General features: G+C 41.9%; 1 protein-coding gene across 2 annotated transcripts in view; it reads right to left on the minus strand.

The window, feature by feature from the left end:
- LOC102090998 (transmembrane protein 132B) overlaps positions 1 to 25,736 on the minus strand; it is a 222,948-nt gene that overhangs the window by 54,283 nt on the left and 142,929 nt on the right. For both annotated transcript variants that reach the window (XM_065033355.1, XM_065033356.1), the window contains one exon: positions 12,391 to 12,577. In XM_065033355.1, the coding sequence (XP_064889427.1) occupies positions 12,391 to 12,577 (187 nt within the window). The remainder of the gene's footprint in view (positions 1 to 12,390; positions 12,578 to 25,736) is intronic.

A 25,736-nucleotide genomic window follows, 5' to 3' on the forward strand; every position in this document is an offset into this window, starting at 1 on the left:
ATTAAAATCCCCGGCTAGTTGACTTACATCCATTACCATTATCTCAAGCCACTGTATACGGAAGCTGTTCACACAATAGTGTGATGTGAACATACATAGGTTAAAAAATTAGTAATTACTGTCTAGACAATTCATTGTTAGCTATAGCTGAGTGAATATAATGAATAATTTATTTGATGAATTTTGCATTCCTTTTCCTCTTTGTGAATTGATCATGACCTGTTAGGAAAACTCAAAAATGTACTCAATTAATCAGAATTATTTTCCGTGAATAATTCTTAACCTGAATATTTTTTCCACCAAACAAAACTATTCTAACTTGCGGTTTGACATTCAGAGCATGGGATATAAGCTGTGGAGACCATTAGGATTGTTCTTTTTCTTGAGCAGGTAATCATGTAAATGCAAAAGTGCTCTCACCAAAAAAAAAGGACAAACCCAAACCAGTTTGCAGCTGATTTTGTTGTATGAGTTATGCAACTTGCAAGCAATAGCTAATTCTAAATTTAAAATGGCAAATTTACGGCTGAAAATAACGGATAAATATGAACTCGTGGGAATGCAATTATTTGTTCTATAAAAGCTCAGGTATGCACATGTTTCTGGGAGTTCAGTGTCGTACTTCTGGCTGTGTTGTACATCTCTAACACACTTATTTTTACAAGCTACCTGTTGGTCAATTCCTATTCACTGGTCCTGCATCAAGTCCTTGGGAGAGCCTGGACCTGTGTGCTGGGTGGGAGTTTCTAGTGCAGCTGCGGTTCTATTAAAGGACAAACCCGGTATGGAAATACCTCGGTAAAAATCCTTGGATAGGCATCTTTTAAGCCGAAATAAAGTCCCGGGTATGTATGTGCATTACAAACTTCTAGAAAAGTAGCTGGAACAGAGAGTGGAGCCCAAGTCTCCTGCTTGCCATAATCACTAAAGTTAGACCCATTTTGTGAGTATTTGAGTAGAGTAGAACAGGTTCAAAATGAAAGCCTGAGAGCAGGCGGGTAAACATCTCTGATTTCTGTTGGCAGAGTTAGATCTGAGCTGGCAATCTAGAGGCAAGAAGCTAAACAACCATTACAGCTCCCTATTCTGATGCAAAACTTAATGGCATATTTTTGCTTTTGAAATTTGCTCTTCATTAGGTGAGCTTCAAAACAGAGGCTGAAACAATGAGCGTTTTTAACTCTGCAACAGATCAAATGCATTTTGACATCCACACTCTAAGGAAAAAATGGCACCCTAATGAGAGACAGAGATCAAATACTCTGTTTGTGCTTGAATCTCTATCAACATGAAGTACATCAAGCTTGTTAACCCATGCTTGGCACACCAAAATGCTGCCGTGTCCAAATGGCCCCACGTTTTCTTCCTATCAAACTTCAGTTCTGATGGCTCCTCCTCTTTCACAGAGCCAAGCCAACACTACAGGGATTTACCTGACCACAAGGAAACACCATGAGGAGAAAGGACACATGCAGGAATGGAGATGAATGAATTATATTCTCTGCCTTTTTCCTCCTGCTCTTTACTACAACAATACTGGGATACTGTACAAGCAGCAGCAGCAAATGGTGGCTGCGATCAGTGCGTAATTAGGTCAGGGGAAGGTTCTTCCTCCGCAGGAACCGAGAAGAGCAGGTTTGAGCTCTTTCCCAATTCCAGTACAGAAGCCACTCGGGCGCTGGTCTCACAGCACTGAGGTTTTGGGCAGTGGTGGAAAGCAAGCTGGAATGACAAGAGTCATTGCCATTTCAATGCATTTACCAACCCAGAATTAGAAGGTCCCAAAGATTACGCAAAACTCAATTAGCTTCTACCTGCCCTTGACCACAGATGACACAGCCTGATGCCAACATTTCATCCACTGAGACTCACCGGATCCACTTCTTCCCCTCGTCACAGCAGGGAATGCATTTACGACCCCCCAAATAACCTGGACTCCTCAATGCCTGCTCCCCTGTGCCCTCAGTCCTGCCCCCCACGAGGGACTGTTGGTCTTCTGCCTTGGGCTGATCTTGAAAGGGCTCCCAGACCAGCACCAGCCAGGACAAAATGCAGTTTTGCCTTCCAGCTCCATTGGATGCTGAGTTGTGAAACTGCTAATTCAAGAGCCTCAGAATTAAGCAACACAGACTATTCCAAGGCTGTCCCAAAGCACCGTGTTAGAGTATCTTGATTATCTTAATAAAGCTGTAGTTTAGCATTTTCAGGAAAGCTAAGGCACCTTTGGAAGAATGTTTTTTATACAGAATAGCTGCTTATAGGCTACATTACAACTTCTAAAGCTCCCTGATTGCTCCTCTGCTCCATCTTTATGGTGCTGTTTTAATTGAATTAAAAAAATAGAAATCACATGTAAAATAATTCCTAAGCCTAACTGATCTTGGGGCCATGTAAATCACAAGTAACTACGTTAAGGTCAGCGCCAGCTTTGAACAAGAGTTGTGCCAAATACAAATGACCATTTAAAAAGAAAAGCTTTCAGTGCAACATGTACATGAGAAATATAGTACAGCATCTGCTTGGCAAGAACATGGTCTGTTTGCATAAGCGAAGAACTATATGTATCACTCATACATGTATACACAATGCAAAATTAATTCATGCAGAAGGAACTCAGCTCTCTGTACATCTTATAAATCCAGGCTGACAATTAAACAGTCCTAATAAGACTTACTCTCCAGCCAGCAGAACAGCTCAAAAACAAACATAATTTTGTTCACGTGTGCCCATTATATTCATGTGCTGATTTAATTAACAGTAATTTCAGTATCTCTGAGATTTCTTCTCTGTTTTACAAATGATGCCCTTTTGATGAGGGCTTTAGTTCAAATGACTGGCCAATCAGCTGTAGACCAAGACTAGAATGCTAAGTTAATTGGCAATAAAACCAGAATGAGCACACTGGAAAAAAAACCACATACAAGCCAAATTATTGGGTAATTGTTAAGGAACAAGAAGAGTCTCATCGTAGGTAGATGAAGTAAAAGCTTTGTAGCTCCCTCCAGCAGTTTCCCTGGGCTGCGGGAGGTCCTGCCGCTCTCGACAGCCCACCAAGGGATCCCTCCATCAGCAGGTGTTTCATGAAGATGGGAGAAGCAAAGCGAAAGGAACAGGATAAGCAGACAGCCCTCCAGCAGCAGCACAGCTCAGCGCAACGGCACCTCTTAGCATTTCCCCCTGCACATTTGTTACTGGAACCACTTACTTCTAACAAGAATTTAGTGCCCGTGCATCCTTGGAGAGAGTTTTCTAAGAATAGTAACTCTTCACATGGATCAAAGAGAGTCCTGCTGCAAGAACACCTGGGTGTCCTCCTGCCCTTGATAGATGGAAAGCATGTTAACTCTTCCAAATACAGCCTTATTTAGAAACACCTGACCAGAGATGCTACAGGTACTCATCAATCAACTCTGAATTACGGTTTCTCTCCAAAAATGTGGGAGTGCAGTGCAGAATTCAGGCACCACTAGTCTCATCTTCAGGAAGAAGTATCTCCAGAACATGACACTTTTAATAAGAAGACAGGGCAGAAAGAACGTGCAAGCGGCAATGCGTACAGGCTCTGTGTCAAAGGCAGAGATTGATGATAGGGGCAGAGCCAGCGCTGATGGGACAGGGACGCCGAGGCCGGGAGTCACCATGGCCACCGCATGGAGACGTGTGGAGTTGAGGAGAATCCCAGAATGTCAGGGGTTGGAAGGGCCCTGGAAAGCTCATCCAGTGCAATCCCCCCATGGAGCAGGAACACCCAGATGAGGTTACACAGGAAGGTGTCCAGGCGGGTTGGAATGTCTGCACAGAAGGAGACTCCACAACCCCCCTGGGCAGCCTGGGCCAGAAGAGCAGGGAGAGATGTCTCCTATATCTCTGCCCCACAGGTGCTTGCCTGGATGATCCTAAATCAGTTCCAAAACCGCATTTTGCAGTGATAAAAGCAATGCCAGCCTTAGGACATCCCTGGGCACGTTATCTAAAGACAGATGTCGGCGTGGGGTGGCAGCCGGCATTCCCGCAGCACGGGCAACTCTGCCCCATGCCTGGTGGTGGAGAGGTGGAATTTATTTAAGGAGAAACATGAGATATAAAAAGACAGATTGTGATGCTGGAAGGGCCTTCATTTCATGGGGTAATCATTAACATTCATCCAAACTGCAAACAACTAGCAGTATGTGGTCAAATCACTGCAATTTGATAAGCTTTGGCGTGATTTCCAAGAGGAGGATTAGTGGAAAATGCTGCTTTTAGGACTTTATCCTGAGTAGCTTGCAACAGGATCTTTAAAGCCCTTGGCATCAGCACGCCCTGCGTATTCATTAATGGTTTGGACTACGGTTGTAACAAGTATCAGCAAGTGTATCTAATTTCATGAACGAAAATTATTGGTTCGCAGTGGAATAACATGGTGCTTTTACTCACACAGGCATAAAACACGAGTATGAAATCCCTCATATAATCTCTAGCTATTGTCATTCAATGTTTATCATCCAACACAGTTGAATACAATTCTTATCTTTGATGGATGTGGCACACAATAGCTGTTTGCTTGAGAGCATCATAAATATTAATAGTATTCACAGAGCTTCTTAAAATTTCTCGTGTCACATTGCTTTCATGGAAGCACTCAAATGCCATCATTTTTGTCCCACCAACAGCAAATTCTCTTTTGGTTTTGTTATTTTTACCTCTCAAAATTAAATGGTAGAGTATGAGGTAAAAAGAGATAATGATTCACACTGAGCAATTCCAAGACCTGGTTCAGATGCCCAGAATGAGACTGAAAGAGAATATCCTTTGGAAAATACGATCCAGTTAAAACTGATACACTTCATGAACTTCAGTAGCCTTGGCTGGAATTTCATGTTTGGAAGAACATTGAGAACCTGGATGTTCATTCCCCATTCATTCCCCATCTTCCACCAAATTCTAGAGTCTTCTCCTGGATCAAGCTTAATAAAATCCTCAGTGTTTTGAATCTGGCTGATATCTTTCCAGAATCTTTTTAAAATTTCATCTTTCTCCATAAAACTCACCCTGTGGATGCAGGAACAGCCTTACAAAACCATTTCATTCCCTATGACAATTAATTTGAAGATGGTAATAACTGCAGAAGATACTGTTTCTGCTACAGAGACGTGAAACACTTGCTATGGACATGGGAAATATAATCATACAAAAGATTTTTGTTATTATTATTCTGTACTCTCTCCACAGTAGTTAATTTACTTTGAGTTTAAAATCAATCCTTCCAGTGTGGGGCTTTAGGAAAGCTCAATGCTTCAGTCCTGCCCCAATTAATTACTGGTAGAATTCCCACTGAAACCTGTGATCTGGGAGTCATAGATTCCAGTTTTATTTAACAACCATACTGATAATCCCCGCCATTTCTGGGATGAAGATCTACCTCATATGGAATTTACTTTCAAATATTTTTCCCATGAAATGGTGAATTTTGTGAATGGCAAAATCATGCTCCGTGCAGTTCGCTTTGCATGTGAAGTAAAACGGAGATGAACGGTGTAATTGAAAGGGAACTGGGAAGCCAAAGGTCAAAATGATTTCAAGTAAGAAATATGCATTACATGCAATGGATAAACACATATGGGACATTTTGCACATAAATACATTTTAACCAAGCTCTAAAGAATATGTAAATCATCTGGGTTTGCCTGAAATGACTGATCCTATTCTGGTATTTTTGACACTCCAGGATTAAGCATTCTGGGGTTTTATAAGTGACCCCAGAGAAAGCAAAGCAAAGAGGCTTCCAAAGCTTGACATTCCCTTATTGTAGTAGAAGGTGAAGGTAAGCTGCTTTCTAATGCTGGGCCAATTTCCATTTTGGTGTGAATTGGCTCCTTTAATTGGGAAGGACAGATCAGACCCGGGGAGCTGCAGGCTCTCCAGGAACGGGACACGGGGCTGTGCCACCTCCTCTGCAAACGGGGATCTGGTGGCATCCATCCCAAATGGCATTTTCCCTGTTGTTCCTCACTGGATACTCGGCAGCCAAAGCTAGAACTACATTAAAATAAATGAATAAAACCCAACACCCTTACCCTGCATCCCTGCTGCCTGTAAAACAAATAAGCAAAGTGTCGCACTCAGCAATTCTCTTTCAGCCTGAGTTATAGAAATGGGCATCTTTAAGGATGATTTTTCCGGGTGTTCTTGTCAGTACGTTTGCCAGCAGCAACTGGAGATGCTATTATTCAGCCTCCCATTTAGAAGGAACTTCACTGGAGTATATACAGCCATCTGCGGCTCTAAGTGATTCACAACATTAGTAAACCATTAGTCAACCCATAGCTTACATTTTGGGGGAAGAAAAAAAAGGTTTCTGATGACATAGATTAAATGCTTGTAGGATATACAGAAATGTTTCAGGCTGAGGGGCTCAGAACACTGGTGAAATATTGACTGTGGCGTTTGGAAAACACTTTAAAATAATGACAGCCTGGGACTTACAATTCTGTTACTATACAAGAAAGGATCTGTAGCACGTGTATCTGAAACAGCAGTGCTGCCAGTCACAGACCAAGCCATCATTTTCCTAGATAAGAAGAAAATGCTAGATATTCTTCTATTATTAAACCTATTGTTCCTTGAGCCTTCAGCCTCAGCTGGAGCCTTCTTACTAAAAAAAAAAAAAAAAAAAACAAAAAAAAGGAAAATGCATTTGTTCAATATCTTTTTCTTTACTTTGACCAAGTTCCCGGTTGCCTGGAAACTCTCTAAAAGACCCGGATCTTTTCTTTTTCCCCAGTTGTTAGATAAGAGATGAATCCCATCACACTTTTTGTGACAGAAACCTGGATGACAGGCTCAAAGCTGGCAAAGTGATTCTTGAACCCCAGGAGTCAGACTCCGCCGACTCCCTTTGCTACCAGCAACTCCCCGGAACTCCGGCAATCACAGGTTGTGTCGCTTCAGAACAAGAGAACTGTGAGAATTGTATCCTCACTGGGTAGAGCAGATTCATCTGGGTTCTCAGCTTCTACAATTAGCAGGACATACACTTCTAATTCCCAAGATTGTTCTATCACAAGTCTATTATATTAAGAGAAACCAAGGCCTCTAGTTTAGATCCAGCTTTACGATGTTCTGATAGATCTGCTGGATGCCTAAAACACACCTTCCGATGCATTAGACATCAGACAGATTCACAACTCCCATCCTACTTCAGTGCCTCAGAACCTATTTTAAAACAATCACCTGCAGTGCTTATAGTCACTAATTGTAACAGGAGAAGGTAAACTCTTTGCATCATATTCAGTAACATAAAATAGCGGAACCAAAAAGAGCTTAAAATGTGGTTGTGTTCCACTTCCTCACCTTGACCTGTTAATCTACTCAACAGGATGAAAATGGATCACCTTTCTGCTTTTGGGGACGTTAGTTCCACATGTTAATCTGCACACCAGATGTTGGAAGAATCAATTACCAGAGATGTTCATTGTCACAAAGAAAATATGATGAGCCTCGCAGGAGCAAAGCAGCTGATGTTTTCATCTGACACTCGTGGAATGTTACACTGAACAGAGGAGCCCAGACCCACAAAGGTGTTTAGGGCCGTGTTTGTACCTTGCAAGAGGACGGTGCAGTAATGGGAGCCTGCACGTTATCTCCAAAACAGCCACCTCCATACGGTGTTCAGTCTCGTTCATCTTCTACAAGTAAAATTTCTCTACAATTTTTTACCTTAAAAGCTTATGGCAAAAACTTACACAAAACTAAATATTCCTTCTGCTGTCCTCCAAAGAAACCTCCAGGAGTCATATATTCTGGCTTCTAAATAGGCTTCAAATGAAGGGAGTAATCCTCCCATCCATGCGTTTTTACTTGAATTCAACCGGCTCAAATAGTTATGTGCAGCTTTAGGTGATAAAACAGCATTTACATTCTTCAAAGTCTCGTCTGTGCTGTCATTAGTTCTTGACAGTATAAATCCTACCTCTTCTCTAACCAAAACAGTTTTAGATATATTAAGCAATAGTATTGTAAGATGATTTTTTAAAGTGTTTTAAAAGGTACCTTTAGGAGTATGAAAAGTGGCTTACAAATCATTAAGAAACGGGTAAGAGTGACTTAATTTCCATTTAATTTAACATCCTCATCAAGTTGGGTTTATTCAGGTCTGATTAAAGTCTGCAAAGCGTTCTGAAAGTATAAACCACTACATCATAGATACTAAATAATAACAAAGTACTTCAGGAAAAAATAGTTTCTTAATTTGCATGGAGTTTGAGGAATCAGCATGCATTTCTTCTCCCTATGCAAGCAGGCCCATCCCATCCCTTTTAGTTGTCAGAAAATGCTCTCATAGTTACAGGACAATGCACCTTCATGTATTTTATGTGCCACAGTTCACAGAAAATGAATTTAGAACGACTTGCAAAGCTGAACTCATAGAGGAATGCACACACGGGTGGTTTGGACTGATTTGCACTGTCCCTGCCAACAGGACCCCAGCCGGGAACAGCGGCACCCGGGAGCGTTGCAGGGGACGCCACGTTTTGGGCTGTGTGTTTTTCTCAGCCTGTCGTCCAAAGAACCTTCAATTCCAATGACAACTTCTAAAGCAGTCCGAAAAAAACTAAGAAAGAATCATATATTCCCCCACATGCTTATATCTGGATATTTTATGACACCTTGTCTCTATACATGTATTTTTATACCTCTGCAGCTATACAAGAGGACAATTACACATATATCCAACATTCATGCTCAGAAGGGATGAATTTCCCAATCTCACCTCATTTACAGAAACCAAACCTTCCAGAAACAAATGCGGGCTGTTTCTATAAGCACCTTGGGAGATCAGTTAATTTATGGGCAGGACAGGTATGCGAGGCCCGGAATCCTGCGTGTTTATCTCCATACAAGTCAACAAACATTGAACACTAGACAAAATAAACAATCTGTTTGTAAACCGGTGTAAAATGCACCCAGCAGCACCGTGTGGGACAGGAGCCTGGGACCCGTGCCAGGGAGACAACCAGCGCCGTGCACCCTGAGCTGGGTCTGAGCTGGTGCTCTGGGCACCTGCTAAGAGTTAATGAGGTCGTGTTGGGAGTAAACACAAAATAGGGGCTTCTTTTGTTGACGGTTTTGTTTTGTTTCTGGGGTTTTTTTGCAATGGTCTGCATTCAATGCATCTTGTCTGTGCTTTCCCACTGTGCACCGAGGTTACGTTGCTCACCCAGAAGCAGAGATATGACTTGCAGAAAGCAAATCCCAAATTATCGGATGGTGATGCTTCCATCGGGATGGAGCTCCCTCGGAAATCCCAACTGTCCGGCCCTGCGCTGTTGTTAAACTGGATGTTTTGATTAGAGGGAGCGCAAGGATTCGGGGAGGACCGTCAGATGGTGCGGAAAGCATCTCTCCATATGAAACTTTGGGATATTTTCTCTCGTTAGTGCAAATGTTTTATTTACTCACGTATATTGAATGCACTGATTTTGGCGATAAATAACATTGAGATTTATTACATGGAGGATCATTCAAAATAAAATTGATAGTTTGGGAAGAATCCATAACATTCCAAGAATATATTTTAGTCCTCTTCTAAAAGATATACAAACCCCCAAAAACCCACAGTATTTCTACAGTTACCATACAGGAGCAAGAACAGTTGGTTATGCTACACCAAGTATTTCTACTTTTCTCACAAGCTAACAAGTCTGCCCAATGTCCCTCTCAAGGCTTAAAAACCTCTGTTCCTTTTTAATCCCAGCATGTAGGCATCGCAGTTTATCATTCCGGTTTTCACTAAGCTATGTTGGATGAACCCACAGCAGGAGCTGCTGCCCTGGCCAGGACTTCACCTGTGGGCTCTCCCACTGCCTTCTGTGCATTGCAAACCAGAGCTTAGTAATGTGCTGCTGATTTGACACCAAAGGACTAGCCAGAAATAATCTGCTCTATCAATTCATTACAGTAAGATTGTCTGTTAATAAGGAGTGATTGTTTGCTACCTAATGTGTAAAAATCAGCTGTATCTTCACTTAGAAAAACCCAAAAGAAAAAAAAACAACTTTCAAGCTTGCTACCAAATATAAATGTTAAAAACATGAGATTTGATGTTAAGGGCTTCATAAACTCACTAAAGCAAAAAATCAGCTCTTTTCATCAGGCTATTATTCAAATGTTACCGTGCAGTCTACCATATCTTTATCTAAAAAAAGGCAAGCTAGTAATGAGAAAAATATCCCGACCGCTATTCTCCAGAGTCAACACAATGCAATGATAAATTAAATTATCTGCAGGATCTTTCCATTCTCTCCTGTTTATTTGAGAATGTAGCATGGAAAACAAAGATAAACTCGTGACTAACTCCAGCAACGCAAGAGCGATATTCCAAGCCATCTGGAAGAGGATGTCTTTATGTTAAAAGAACCAATGTGGCCTACAGAGAGATCCACTTGTTAAAGTTCCTTTTTGTTTTGCAGGATTTCACAGGGAATTCTCCTCCAGTAAGCTCTGACTGAACCCGCCTCAGTCCTCTTACTGGAAAGAAGTCTTTCCTCTTCGTGACACTGAGCTGCGCTTCTTTGATAAATACTGGTACCATTACCACTGAACCACCAGGAGGTTTTGGTAATCCCATCAAAATGTTCACTCTCACAAATCCAGGACTAAATATTTTGCTTGGAACTCTATGTTTTCATCTACAAACATTCGATGCTTACAGTGAAACAGTGGATACACCACAAAGGAATAGCAAGTGATTTATGTTCAGTGCAACCCAAAGGCACGGAAACACTGTTTTCTGGACCTTTCCATGGTGCTCTTCTCCGGGACCAAGATCCAGGAGATGACAAAACTTCCTTTGCAGATACCACCTGCACTCAGAGGGAAACTGCCTTACCAACAAGCCAGGCAAATCTCGAGAGGAATGAACATTAAAACGCATTTACTTCAGTAGGGAACTCTGGAAACAGAACGTGTTTCTCTGAACAACACGGTGATGCACAGAGCAGTGCTATCTGCTTCCATTTTGGCAATGCAGTGCTGGAACCTGCTCCGGTTACTGACTGTTAAATGAAGCAGCGCTGCAAACTGGCAAACATAAGGGAAAGAAACGCAAATCCAAGCTGTTGTTCCTGCCATTGCTGTTGTCAATTCCCCCATCAGCCTTGGGCCGAGCCAGTCAAGGATGCTCACAAGCAAAGTAATAGCCCACATGAGATCCCCATTTAAGGATTAAAGTCATAAATTCACAAAAGAAGCTTTTTGCTTTAGTGCATCACCAAGTGTCAGAGACCAGATTAGCTCCACTTGGAATTCAGGTTCAGCCTCAGATTTTGTCCAAGGACATTTACAGACAGCAAGCGCCAACATCTGCCATAACTGTAAAGAGATGAAGCGCAACCTGGGCAAAGCTCTGATCCAACATTCACATTGGGCTTTGGGGTCGGATTCGCTTTTCCTTTAAATCTGTGGTGCTCTGCATGGCACAAACTCCATGCTGTCCGTCTGAAACCAGCAATGCCACGTGCAAGACTGTTCACAAACCGCATTCTGCCATTATTATATCGGATTCGCCATTATTACTTGGTAACATTGCATCCACACACAATTAGAGTTTCGTTTCAACTCCCACATGCTTCAAAAAAAGCACTAGGAGAAAATTCTACTGGTGTAACATCCAGGTTCTCTGGTTGTTTCTCTAGTTTTACACCATTGAAATCACTGGTCATGTGTAAGCTTTAAGCCCTGGCACTAAAAAGTCCATCAGGCCCCAACACAGGTTCCCTCCTCAAAAAGGTACATTCAATTTTAGATGGAGATTGCGTTTTTTAAATAACCCATCAGCTTCAAGCTTTCTGCACACGTACACCTTGAACCCTGCCTGGAAAATATGGCTGACACCTACACCTTCTGAAACTATTTTGTCCTTTCTCTACAACTCAAGACGGACCTTTTATTAAACTGACACTTTGCAGCTCACTAGACTGTGTGGCTCTTTGGGGAAAAACAAAGCAGCAAACGGTCCAGTTGTTTGGTTTAGCAATGGAGTTTCCCACACATGCATGCTAATTTATTTCATTGAAAATGTCCCAACTAATTGCAACATTTACCCTTAGAGCACATGCATGGCAGTCGCATTAATACACCAGAAGACAATGGCTCCAAAGGAGCTATTACCATGTACCAAGCCAATAATCCACAAACGGGAAAGGATTTTCACAAAAGACTCAAATGGTTTCCAAGGAGCCATTTGGGCGTATCAGGTAAATAAAATATTATTGAAATGCATTTTTGCATTTCAATCACTTGCAGCAGGTGCATAGGAAGTTCCATCTAATAAAACGGCTCACATTCCCTTGAATACTAACGAGAATCGACGGAAACATTTAGCAAACAGAAGCAGCGGCAAGTTCTTACCATCGCAAGAGGAACAATTCCCACAAACATCGTTCGGCTGACGAAGATCTCGGAGACCACCAGCTCGCTCAGGGAGTCGTCCCGCGGGTATTCCACCTGCCAGGTGATCTGCTGGGCCCCTGCCGGGCTGCTGCTGTTGTCGATCTCAAAGTCCATCTGCAGGACCTCGGAGGAAGACATGTTTGCTCTGAAAAACAAAATTAAGAAGAAAAATTGCCCACAACATCAGGAGGGTGTTAATAACAAACTGTGTTTTGATTCTTTACTATTCACCGCAAGATTTACCATTAAATTCAACTTGCGGACACTGACAGAAACCTAAATCAACCTACATACTGGGAAACAGCTACACTTCATAGATAAGGTGACACTGTATCTTTTAGTTTCGTGAAATGCACACATTTTTTCCATTAAACTCAGGTATTCACTCTCCATAATCACAATGAACTTACAGAATAAGCCCCAAACCCCGGGAACCGCATTGCGCAGATGTTGCTCAATTATTTAATATCACATTATTATAATTTTGTTGCTGCAAACACCGATGCTCCGAAACAATAGAACACTTGGCCATTCCTCATGCTCTATCAAAAATGAGCTCTTGTGGAGAGGGGAAAAAAACAGTCTTTCAAACCCAAACTTGTTTTTATCTCAGTGAAAAAAATGGATTTGCAGAAATTACATGTGACAAAAAATGGGGGCTAGATTATCTTTATTTTCAATTCATGAAAACATTCTTCTCGCCAGTGGTGCAGACTTGTAATTAAATGGCATTCATTGTGTATGTCTCATTGGGAAATTAAAGTTTAAAGGTAAAGAAATGGATGTAAATTCGTAGCATTAAGAACTGTATTTAAAAATGACTTCTGCTTCTTTTATTAAGAAGACGACGTCGCACTCTCCTCTGGTCCAGTCCTATGTACTAATAGTTAATCCTCAGGTTAGAAAGACAGATCTTCGTGTTATAGAGAAGAAACAAACACCAAGATTTCCAATGAAGAGACAACCAACGTTATCAATACTACTGAAGTTCCAGAGTATGTTCTCATAAACCAGGGTAAAATATGAATTTACAGCATGTTAGGTCACTCTGTAATGACTCGAACGTGCTCTTACTGTGAGAACGAAATGGCTGGTTCCAGACCTAGGGCTGTGTCCTGTCCACGTGTCCCTCGGTGACCACCACTCTGTAACTTCACCCTCTATCCTGCCCCGTGGCACATTATTCATGTGCCCTTACCCTGAAGCAGCGACCCCAAGACCTGTATGCACAGAAAGTTTCCTCCTGCCGCTACAAACAAGAAAGCCTTCAACCAGCCTTTGCCTCTGCCCAGCTGCGCTGAGGCAGAATCTGCTCTTGCCATATGGTTTTGAAGGCACATTGTAAAGGAAAAAAATCTGAACAGGAATTATTGATTTTCATGTTTTCTTTCTGACAACAAACACCACTAACATATGCTTCGGTGCCTGAAGGATAAATATTTTCCATGCTGACAGAGGATAATATCCACCTCCAGACAAAACCAGAAGCTATTAAGGCACCTTTTGGGTGGCCAGCTAGACAATCAGTAAAAGCCTTTGAAGACAAATATTATTACACAATGCTAGGGATGTAATTAAACCATTTCTGTTAAAAACATAACCACTGTGAGCACCAACGATGGAGCATTCCACTACATAGGGGTTTATTTTGCTTTAGCTTCACCAATCCATTCCACGGGTCTCACTGACCGGCACTTCTCTGAGCTCGGTCCATCATGCTTTCAATTCTTCCTTTCCTGTTTTTCTTTTTACGCATCCAAAAAATAACCATAATAGTGGGTTTATATTTTTAAGACAGACTGGGACTCAAATCTCACTTGCCTCGCCTGTATAGGAAGCTGAAATGATTGTCAGGGAGTAAAATGACTGCTGTGCCTGTAAACATGCAAAGACCTTCACTGCATCCTTAGCACGGCTGTGTAGCTATAAAAGACATAAGTTTCATTTAAAGGCAGACATGGTTATGCACTGCTGGGTTAGAAATGAGTCTCTGTGCATCTAGAAAAGAGCAGCAAGTCACATAGATAAACCCTGCTCAGGTCTAACTAATATTAACACACGAACTAAAGCAAAGCTGACTTCCCAGGTCTCCCAGGACGTCCTAGGTCCTGGTTCCAAGGAGAATCCTTATCATCACCTGGAAAAACAACATAGCTTGTCATATATTTTTCTGCTTTGTCTCAGGAGCAAATCATGTAGCATGACATATTGATTAAAGAAGGATTCACTTCTTCTCACTTGGACTTCTGGTGAAAGAGATAGACTTACTATGTCAACCGTCTTTCACGAGTTTCTCCACTGATTGTATAGGTTCAGAAAACCAGTATGCGACTTTCCGGACTCTTTATTCACCAGCAGGTTTCCAGTTACCTTCAGAACAGCAGGTCAGTGAATCTTCTCTAAAATTATAGTCTCCTTTCTTTGCCAAGTGTTACAGTATCCGGGACACAGTACCCCAGGGACTAATCCACCCTCTCTGTTCTAAGTCTCTTCTCAGGTTACAGCTATAATGAACCCACGACAAAACCCAAAAGCTGAATTTCTTTCTTGCTCAGACTAGTGCCTTCCTACTGGCCGCCACATCTCTTATCCTACAAGGGCTTCTTTCCTAGCGGAACGATTAGTACTATATTCATAATTCTTGCCATTTATTAACCATCCGCTATCACACTGTGCAGCAGACCACTGCCTTTCCCCACTGAAATTGATGGAGATTGCTAAAGTAAAACCAGAGATAAATTAAACCATAATCACGACCTTAAAGGTTAGCGTTTACTTATGCCAGCTCCATTAGCTGATAGATCCGCATCGCAACACCTGTGTGGAAATTTCTCTCCTGGCTGTGCAGCATTACACTCCAACCCTTTTAAAGGACCGTTCCAGCCTGCCAAGGCAAACCAGCAGCTTTTAGTGTGATTTGCAGCCGGTGACCAGCGTGCTGGTCTTTGTAGTCACTGTCGATCCGCGACCGCCTGGTGAAGACAAAACGCTTCCAGTGCGAAAATCCACTACCAGAAACAACGACTGTAACGAATGCTGTTCTCAGCCATTAAATCCCGCTAAACCAAACTTTTGCCTGTAAAGATTTTTCAGCTTTTTCTTGAGACTTGTTCAATTTTTCTCTTAAATAAGCTTGCATGATTGGGAAGAGCCTAATGGAATCCAAGGACTAGACATCCCTTCTTTCCACATCTTTCTTCTCTTTTCAGTTAAGTATGTCTATTGTCCAGTGAAGTCTTTTCTGGGTTTAGAAGGATTTTGCCAAACCCCAGTTTGGAGAAGCAATAAAAAATAAAAAGTCAAAATTACTTTTATAAAAAAAGATTATTTCCTGCAAGCACAAGGAAAAGACCTTATAATTTTAGGCAGCTGGCATGCTTGCTAATAAGTCCATTTCTATGGAAATGAGTTCATAACTATTAATTTTGCCTGCTCCTGATCTATTCTTGATGAGCCTTTCAAATTTAGAAAAGCGCTTCATGATTCTCTCAATTTGGTAATTACTGACTCCCTTTGATGAATCCAGCCCAGTGTTTCAGACGTGAGATGTTCATTACACAGTTTTCTTTCTGGTGGGAGGAGAAAGAGAAACCACGGGCTTGGATTTCTCTCCCCTTGCAAACTCCAGTCAGCAGGCCCTCTCCTTCAAACGGTCCTTTATAATCCCACTGGAGTACTTTGACAGCACTGCCTCTGCCAGGTGCCAGAAGAACCCCCAAAACCTCGAGATCTCTGCATTCAGATGCTTTGTAAAGATGCCGACTGCTGCTGGAGGGCTGTCTGTCATGTTACCTTGTTACAGCCATTCTGATTGATTTTCTTCCTGAAGCTGCTTGTAAGCAAACAGTAGGAAATGTATATATATTTTAATTTTTTTTTTTTTTTAATCCAATATCAGGTTTTGTTTTCCTACGTTTATTCCCGTATTAAGTATTTATATGGAACTGCATAGGCTTTTTTTCACAAAATAATGGATTACTTTGAAGGTCCACCATAGATCTAATGGTCAAGGTTTCAGTACATTCTACAAAATGACCTGGCATTGAAATACTACTGAATTTCATTATTCCTAATTTTTGCCTAAACAAAACATGGCATTATTGAATTAAGTACTGAAATGATACACAGTGATTGATGTTACGATGGCAGTGACAGTCTACATAGTAGTTACCTTAAGTAAACAAACACCTATTATTAGCTATTGAGATTGATTTATATAACTGAGGAGCCTGCCCTGTGTGTTTGTAGGGGGAATGAGATGTGCGGAGTGTCACAGTGACGGATGAGGGCGCAGGACACTTTGCAATGCACACGGCTGGATGTGCCACCGGGCACTGAGACTTCCCTGGCTCCCACCGCCGGTTCTCCAACCCTTTGGCTGATACAAGTCAGACCCTTCTATTAGTGCAGTGGCTATTACAGGAAATCCTGAGGTTCATTCATTCATAAAATAATGTTTTCAGTAAATGGCAATCTGTTTATGAGGCCCACAGCGGGGTAAACAAATGGAGCAGGCACTAGGTAATTGAAAATAATAAAATGTCTAGTATCATGTTGCTTGAGAATTTTTTCAAGGTTAATAATGGTCAATTCTTACTCTCCCTGACAAATTGTCACCAAATTAAATGAGAACAGGATTATATAAGCAAGGTGCATTAGTTTATAAAATATTTCAGTAATACAGGTCTCACTCCTTTGATCTCAAGAGGATTAATTTCACAAGCACGGTTTACTGAAGAGCAAACACTTACAAGAGGAGGCTTTTCAACGACGGATTGGAAATGCTCAAGACCTTAATTTCCTGCTGCAGTCAAATGAAGCAGCAGACGGCCAGGACCTCTGGGGGAAAAGATCCAGATTAGAGGTCCTGACCTTCTCCCCCCCAAGGAAATTAAGATCCCAGCAGCCCAAGAGGAAGGAAATGAGAGCAAACACCTACTAATGGAGCAGTGTCCAGTTTCTGAACGATGAAGATGTGCATTCTGTGAGCATGCAGAGCGCTGCCCCTCTGAACGTGGGTAACGGGAACAGGCGGCAGCTGACGCCTTCGAACCCAGGAGATCTTCTAGCAGCTCCAGCATCCTCAACCTCACATCCTACCTGAGAACAACTTACGGGGTGAAACGGCTACACCTTGTGTTACATATAGAGTATGACTTGGTGATGATAATGGATATTAAAACGTGCTAGCCTAGCCCCTTCTCTCCCAGCATTTATCCTTTTTGTTAGGCTGTATGGACACACTTGGAAGCAGCCTCCTCACACTGCTCCTCCAAGGAAGGACGGAGGGGAACGGGGCAGTTGGGGTGCAGGGCAGGAATGAACACTTGGAAAAGCCCTGCTCACCATTCCTCCAGGGCACAGCAGCGCAGGGAGAAGTTCTCAACACTGAACAAGCCAGGATGGATGGCAGGTTGCAAGTAAATCAGCAGGGACGGAAAGAGTTTGCTTGGTCTCCTATCATGATGTATTTCAAAATCACAATTTATGGTGTGCTCTTGTCTAACAGAGAACTTGCTCTGTTGTCCAGACATACACCAACAACCGGCTTTTTCAAAGCATTTCTTGGTGCTTGATCCTGTTTTTCTTTCACTACCATAAAAAATCATGCATGGGCAAAATAAATGGCTACAGAGGATAAAACCAAGCTGCTAAATCTGTTAAGAACGTATGGATCGACACAGCAGTTTTTAATAATCCAGTAAAGGCCATAAAAACAAGAAGAAAATATTTTTGTTCAAAACACAGCACGAGGACCAGATATTACTCATGTTATTTTGCTTAGCCAACATTTTCCCACAACTGAAAACAATAAATCTAGATAATGAGCGAACCTTTTAAGCTCTTCAGCTTCTTCCACTGCCAATTCACAACTGTGCTGCTCACTAACAATTTGCAATAACTTCCACTTTATTTGATTTTATCAACACCATCATGACAACCCTGGAGACAACTGAGACAATTGCTTCAATTATTTTTATTTGCTTCCACTCTTGTGACAGTGTACAGAAATTCTGCCGGTAAAAGAGCCCTTAGATACTATTTTAGTTAGCCTGTAACAAAACAGGATGTTTAGGGCCAAATTCGGTATGGGTGTAATTGGTGCACTCCATTGGTAACGTGTTGTTGGGCACTGGGACTCCATTTACTCCATCATGACCGTCCCCTTCTGAAACAGCAGGCACTCTTTTGGGGTTTAAAAACCATTTTGACTGCACTGGAATATTTTTTCTGACTACTATTTAGAATCTCTGTATTGCTGTGCTGTGTATTTCTTAAAATAAAGCTCCTCTGCCAGGAGAAAGCGTCTTACTGGGGAATATAACAAACACACTCAGTAAGAAGTTAAGGCCAGAGTTTAGCTGATGATGGACGCAAATATAGAAGGAGCTATTGTTGTTTAAAAAATAAGAATGATTTTATGATGAAAGATTGATGCTGAATCCTAACCAGTTAATAAATATCAACAGCGCAAATGGTGCTTATAATTTAACTATCCAGAAATTCTTACATATTTACATACCATAATCACACGGTGTATTTTCAACATTGCTGTGCAAGCAGCTGAAATATATTCTAAAGAGAGATGGATTTCTAAAGAACCAATGACTAAAAATTCAAGATAATAGATTCAGTGATATAAGAACTTGTTTGCAACGCAGGAACTTGCAGACAAAGACCCTCCACAGGCTTTAACAGAACAAGAATACAAGTCTGAAAGGCACTTTGTTACCATGGCCTGTGCTGCAGCTCAGTAACCCAAGGCTTGGGGATCTTCAGCCAAGCTGCTCATGGAGTCCACACAGCAAACATTTCACTTGACCTCAAAGAAAACAGAGTGGGTGGTCAGGGGCACCCAGACACTCCGTGGTAGAGACAAGGAACACACCCTGTAAGGTCCCTGCTGGAAATCCATGGTGACACAGCGCGATGCAATGGGACAGACTCGGGTCTGTCTATGACGCCACCACCGAACAGCCAAAGAAATGAGATTCCTGCAGGTAATTAAGCAGAAGAAAAAGGCCACTCTTCAATTCAGCTCCTCCACTGTCCCTGCAGTAGATTATGTGCTGCCAGCTCAGTGCAGCTGAAGATGCTTCATTCACTCTCGCTCTTCCCTTACCAACTATGAAATGGAAGAGGTGCAGCGGTTTAATTTACCTCTACACTCTTCCAAATTTACTGTGGGTCTCAGGAAGGGTGACTCTGCCTGGCAGGTCCTGAACTCACACGATTATGTAAGATTCCTGAATTTTATATTTACAAGTGTGCAGCTTCCTCATCCTCCTGCGTAGAGATAAGAGCTCGGGAAGGTGACCGGGATGCACCGTAATGACTCAAACCATATTTCCAAACATGTTTCCTTGGCATTTTGAAAACCTTCTGATTTTATGTGGCTGACATCAGCATTAAGTGATCAGACTCCTTTGTATACAGCAAGTGCATCAGCAAAGAAAAACACAACTAGACCTAGGAGAAAGTTACCAGTGAGCCAGTGGCTGTTTCGACTTCAGAATTACAACTGAGGCTGAGAGCTGGATCTCCTTGGGACAAACATCAACCCAGGGAACCTAAAGATGGAAACGCCCCATGCACTGAATTTGTGAATGAGAGGAAAGGGGAGACAAGCTGCAGACTGTGACACGAATACACCCAGTGTGCTGGAGGATACATGAAAACAGTGACAAATGGTGCTCTCCTCTAGAGGATGTAAAAAGCCTAACTCAACACCTCTTGAACTTAATCCTTTGCTTAACGGACAGACAGTGTAAGCAAATAAATAACAGAGCATCAAGCAGCTCACAAGGACAATGGGAAATTAAAAACCAGTGGGTTTTTTTTTGTTGCTATAGCTTGCTAAGGGTGCACAGAACTCGGGTCTGCTGTAGAAGCTGCTCTGATACCACCTGCATGAAATAATTAAAGAAGAGATCAAAACAGGAACATGGGCAAGAATTATTTTCTTCCTCCTACATTGTCTTCAGATTTAAATAAGATTAAGCACCTAATGAATTAGACAAAGCTTTCTTTGAACCTAATGTACTCTTAGATGGAGAGATAATGTGCAGGGTGTCCTGTGGCTAATTCACACTTCGGGTAAGAGCTAAATGGCCACGGTCGGGAGGAAGGGGAGGCACGGATCAGTGTAGCCATTAACATTAACACAAATGGGACTCCTCTCCCCCACTTCCCTGAGAGACACACGATGCACATCAAATTGTTTCATTTACAGGCTGATCATTAGGGTTTGTTTTTTTTTTAAGCTAAGCTTTTCCTCTCACCATTGATACCCACTGACCAGACAGGAAAACCGTGAAAGTGAAACTGGCATGTAAACATCAGTTTCCCCTGTTTTAATTAATAAACAAGATGAGTTCATCCAGCTGAGCAAACACAGGGAGGAGCAGGAGCTGCATTCCGCATATGAACGAGAAGAGCCATCTGCAGTAATTTATGCACTTCCACCCTTTGCTAGTTGAGATCAGCTTAAAGTTCTGATTTTCACAACAAAACTGAAAGCAAGAGAGAAACAAGTAGTGCTAACGTAAGTCACTCCATTAAAAGCCTATTTTCATGCTAAAAATGAATCCAAAGAACGCAAAGATAATTCCAAATCACAAAAAGCAGAGGGGTGGATTTCATATTTCTCTTTTCAAAAATCATTCCACAATTACTTTATAATGGGCATGAAAGTAGGGGCAACACAAATGTCACCACGTAATTTCTCCAGGTCACCTTTTCAAAGGGTAATCACTGCTTCGTCACACTTGCAAGACAATGATTTCCCAACACATGATGAATTCAAATGCAGTGACAGCTAATCGGGGGCTGCTGGGATATTGCTCAGAGCTAAGGTCATACCATGAATAAATGAGTTCAGACTCAAGTGAGTAATAAGTGAGGTTAATTCATTTAGGTCCTGAAAAGGAATAATTAGAAATGGGCAGGGGAGAGGGGGTGTCTCATCCACTCGGCAGGGGGGTGGACAAGATGGTCTTTAGGGTCCCTTCCAACCCAAACCATTCTGTAACAGTCACACAATTTGGGGATCGTTTTGCCTTTTTTCATTTCCGTCGTTACAATTAAAAACATCACCGAAGCAAAAATACCAGCTCTCATGTGGAACCAAGAGTCAGGTTGAAGGATTTCTAGAAAAAGAAGTCAGGGTCCTGCAAGCACTGCGAATCACGCTGAGCTACATAAAATACCCCTAATGTTAAGGGTGAATATAAAGCAGAATTTACAAACCCATCCTCCTCCTATTCCTGTCTTTTCCAAATCTTTTCAGGATTTCATAATCCCTTCCCTCCTCCTGCCCGCTCCCAACTCCCTTCCTCCCCATGCAAGGACATTGCATGGAAAATTGTTTAGCTGAAATCCTTAGATTTTGTCAAGTCCTGGCTTTCTTTGAGACAGCTGTATTTACACCCATTGCTGGTGGGTAGTCATGCTGGGAGCAATTATCTTTCATGCTTCCTCAATATTCCCTTTCAAAAACTTTGAGATCCCTCCTTGCCATTCATTTAAATGTAGAGAAGCACAGAAAAAAAAAAAATAATTAATCCATATGCTGAGCTCCTTTAGTCTAATTAGAATGATAAGAATACAGCAAGTTTAGCCCTCCAGAACCAGCCACTTCCACAGACACATCCCCAGCCCATCACTGAAAATGCTCCAGCACTGCTGGGTCCAGGAAGGGTTTGACCGGCACGATCAACAGGTTGCATTGAGCATCTCTGTGGTCCAGGAAGGGTTTGACCAGCCCGATCAACAAGTTGCATTGAGCATCTCTGTGGTCCAGGAAGGGTTTGACCAGCCCGATCAACAAGTTGCATTGAGCATCTCTGTGGTCCAGGAAGGGTTTGACCAGCCCGATCAACAAGTTGCATTGAGCATCTCTTTGGTCCAGGAAGGGTTCAACCAGCCTGATCAACAAGTTGCATTGAGCATCTCTGTGGTCCAGGAAGGGTTCAACCAGCCTGATCAACAGGTTGCATTGAGCATCTCTGTTGAGTTTAACAACAGTTTCAAGTATGTCCTTTATATTTTTTCTAAGAGAAAATCTGTCACTGCTGGACTACTATAAAGGGGAAAGAAAAAAGAAATCAAAAGAAAAACATGGTATAAGACAGTAGCTAAATGTATACTGATTGCAGTAATTGCATCCATTCCTCTGTGGGAAAGTCTTGTATTGTATTTCTAATATGTGCTGATAAGTGCATTCACAACATGATTAACTGCCTCCAGACAAGAATGGCTATTATGTTTAACAGACTGATTAGCAAGTGACAGAGCTGCAAACTGTACTCCGAGTAAATTGGCTGCTTTTAAATTACAGCAGCTTTTTTATGGTTCCATTTTTAAAATGCAATGGTTTGTTACACATGTGCAACGTAATTCCTTTCTGACAATAAGTAACAGAGGATAGTGAGCTTTTAACTTTTTATCTTCAAATCTCAATTAAAGCATTGCTCATTTTCTTTTTTAATTACAGCAAAATCTGCACCATCCATGGCACTCATTAGGCAGCATCCTGTCTTCAACGTCCCTCAAAAACTATCCCTAAACACAGACAGTGATTCCAGTCCACCTCTTTCACAAGTCCTGCCTTATTTAAGCCACCATTTTTGCTGGTTCTGTAAGCAGGCAACTAAGACAGGATTTGTTATATTCCATGGATTCCATCTTCTTAGTGCTATGGGCACCTTTCTCATGGGCTTTCACAGAAGCCCCGGTGGCCTCAGAGGAAGGCCAAGGGAAGAAGTGCCGGGTCTGTGCCACCAACAGCCCCATGCCCTCCCAGGGCAGAATCACAGAGAGATCATAGAATCAATGAACGATAGAACAGTTTGGGTTGGAAGATCCAAAACACGACCTCGTTCAGACTCACCATTGCACACAGTTCACCACTGCTACAGCCAGGAATGTTGAAGTGAAATGAGCTCCTCATTAACTCCCTTTGTTTTATAACAACAAATGGGAGGATTTAGGCACACAGCTCCTTGCATTGCTTCTGAAAACCCTGCCGTCAAATGTGTGATTCTGGTTTTGTTGGTTGTTCTTATTTTTATGCCTGTAGCACAGGAGAGCACCAGTTTTGGATTTGAGCCCTCTGTGTGTTTCATATAAACACCATGATAAAGATGGTCCTGACCCCAGAGAGCTTGAAAAGAGATGCAACAATCTGCACCGATTTACATTCATACAGAAAGCACAAACCCTTTAAGTACAAATTTATCTAGAGACTTTCAAGTTCAATGACATCATGTACTTCAAACCATCTTATTTATAACATAAAGCTTAGTATAACTTGTAAGGAGATAGAATAAATCAATTTGCTCTATCACAGAACTTCATCAGATACAATACAGATGGCTCTGCTACCATGGTTAAAAATAACCTACCCATTTTTAAACCAGCTCAAGGCATTTATCAAATTAGGAAACTGGTGGAGGAGGATGTTGTCTAGCTTGTGTACACTAATGGGAATATCCACCCGATGCTTTTATTAATCTTATCTCATGTGTTTATAATTTTATTCTGGACAGTCAGCTGAACCGGGGGAATTCAGTTTCCCAAATAATTTATCTTTGCTAAATAGCTGGACAGAACAACTTGAAGTTGGTTATTGAATACAGATAAGAGGTGTGGCGGGGGCAGGAAATCCAAAGGGCAACCTGATTGTAGAACAGAACATAAACCATTTGAGTAACAAAACCAACGTAAAGCAAACCTGGCGTGCTGGCTGAGCAATCCAACCCTTCATGCTGGATAGAAGAGGATGATGGAAATTAAGAGACCCTGAAAGGTAAACCCTATAGTAAATGGATCATCGTGGAGATCACAGCTCAGAAGTGGCCTTGTAGATCCTGGCAACCTCCTGCATGGTCCTCAGCCAGTCGGTCTGTGTTTCCCAGCTAATCTGCAGCGGGCAGGGAGACAGAGCGCGGAACAGCACAGAGCCCTGCAAATAATACTGTCTGGAGAAGGAAATTCATTTGTGTTGGGAAACGCTTCAGAGTTCAGGACCCGCGTGCGGAGGAAGAAATGCAGCCGACTCAATATGAGTGATAAGCATACTTCGTTTATTGATCGGATACAGCTCGCTTATATACTGTTATCATTAATTATGCCTACTAGTCATTATATGATTGGAGTGCATATCAAATTAGCTCAGCCTACTTGTGGTTTCTCTGGTATGTTAGTTCCTTATCTTCTCAAACATATTTCTACAAAGTTGCTTATAACAGGAACTGCAGTCAGCACTTTTATTACTTACAACAGGCTGTTCTATGACTTTCAGTAACCTGCAGTCAGCATTTTTATCTTACTGTTACTTTCGGTCAATACTTTTCCACTTGCCTAGTCATTCTCATGCTAACTGAGGCCTACCCGGGCCTACCCATCCTGACCAAAACATTTCTCTTAATACAAAGGGTCAGTATCCCCACCATGCCCTTTCTCCTTAAGCCATTCCCCAATAATTCCCCCTTTTTCTTTTTGTGCGAGCATTGCTTGATTCATGGTGCGTTCAAAAAGCTTTCGAAGACATGAAAAGGTACAGCTTATGCACATTGCTACTACAATTATTATAATAAGTAACATAAGTATACTTTGCAAAAGCCCTTTTAACCATCCTCCTAACCCAAACCAGTTTGACAGCCCCTCTAGCCCAAAGAAGCCCACATCTTTCTGGATCTTTTGTGTATGATCCATAAGTTGTTTAATCTCCTCGTGGATGGATCTCGACTTATTCTGTAAATCCATAAAAGTATTTTTCTCGTCTTGCTCTTTTGTGATCTATTATCATAGATACATTGGACGTTAAGAGAGTTAATAGTCCCAAAATACACAGTCCTCCAACAGCGTTAGAAGGAATTCCTGGTCAGGCTCTATCTTCACAGATCAAGAATACACCATACAGGAGGTTTTAGGGTCGCTGTCAATGATATCCCTTGCATTCTTCTGTGAAGCATTACACCGTCGAGTTTCATTTCTGTAGTCACCAAGGGTAGCATTAACATTTTGTAGTTTGTCCATTCATGTTCTTGTATACTGTTCTGACACTTTTCACAAACCGGCTGAATACAAGCATCCATGGGCATAGATGCCAGCAATTCCAGTTCCTGTGGTTCGATGTCTGCTTCCAGGTGGCAATTAATCCAAAGTGCCGTGTTAGTATTATTACAGTTCGTTGCAATGCCTCTGCATCAACCACTATTTGAAACAGTCGTGTGATGCTGCTGTAGTCATCAAGGAAGACACCAACCAAGCATGTGTAGAACGTTTTTTCCAGAGACATC

Source organism: Columba livia, chromosome 17 (assembly GCF_036013475.1).
Source record: "Columba livia isolate bColLiv1 breed racing homer chromosome 17, bColLiv1.pat.W.v2, whole genome shotgun sequence".
In the NCBI taxonomy this organism is placed as follows: domain Eukaryota; kingdom Metazoa; phylum Chordata; class Aves; order Columbiformes; family Columbidae; genus Columba; species Columba livia.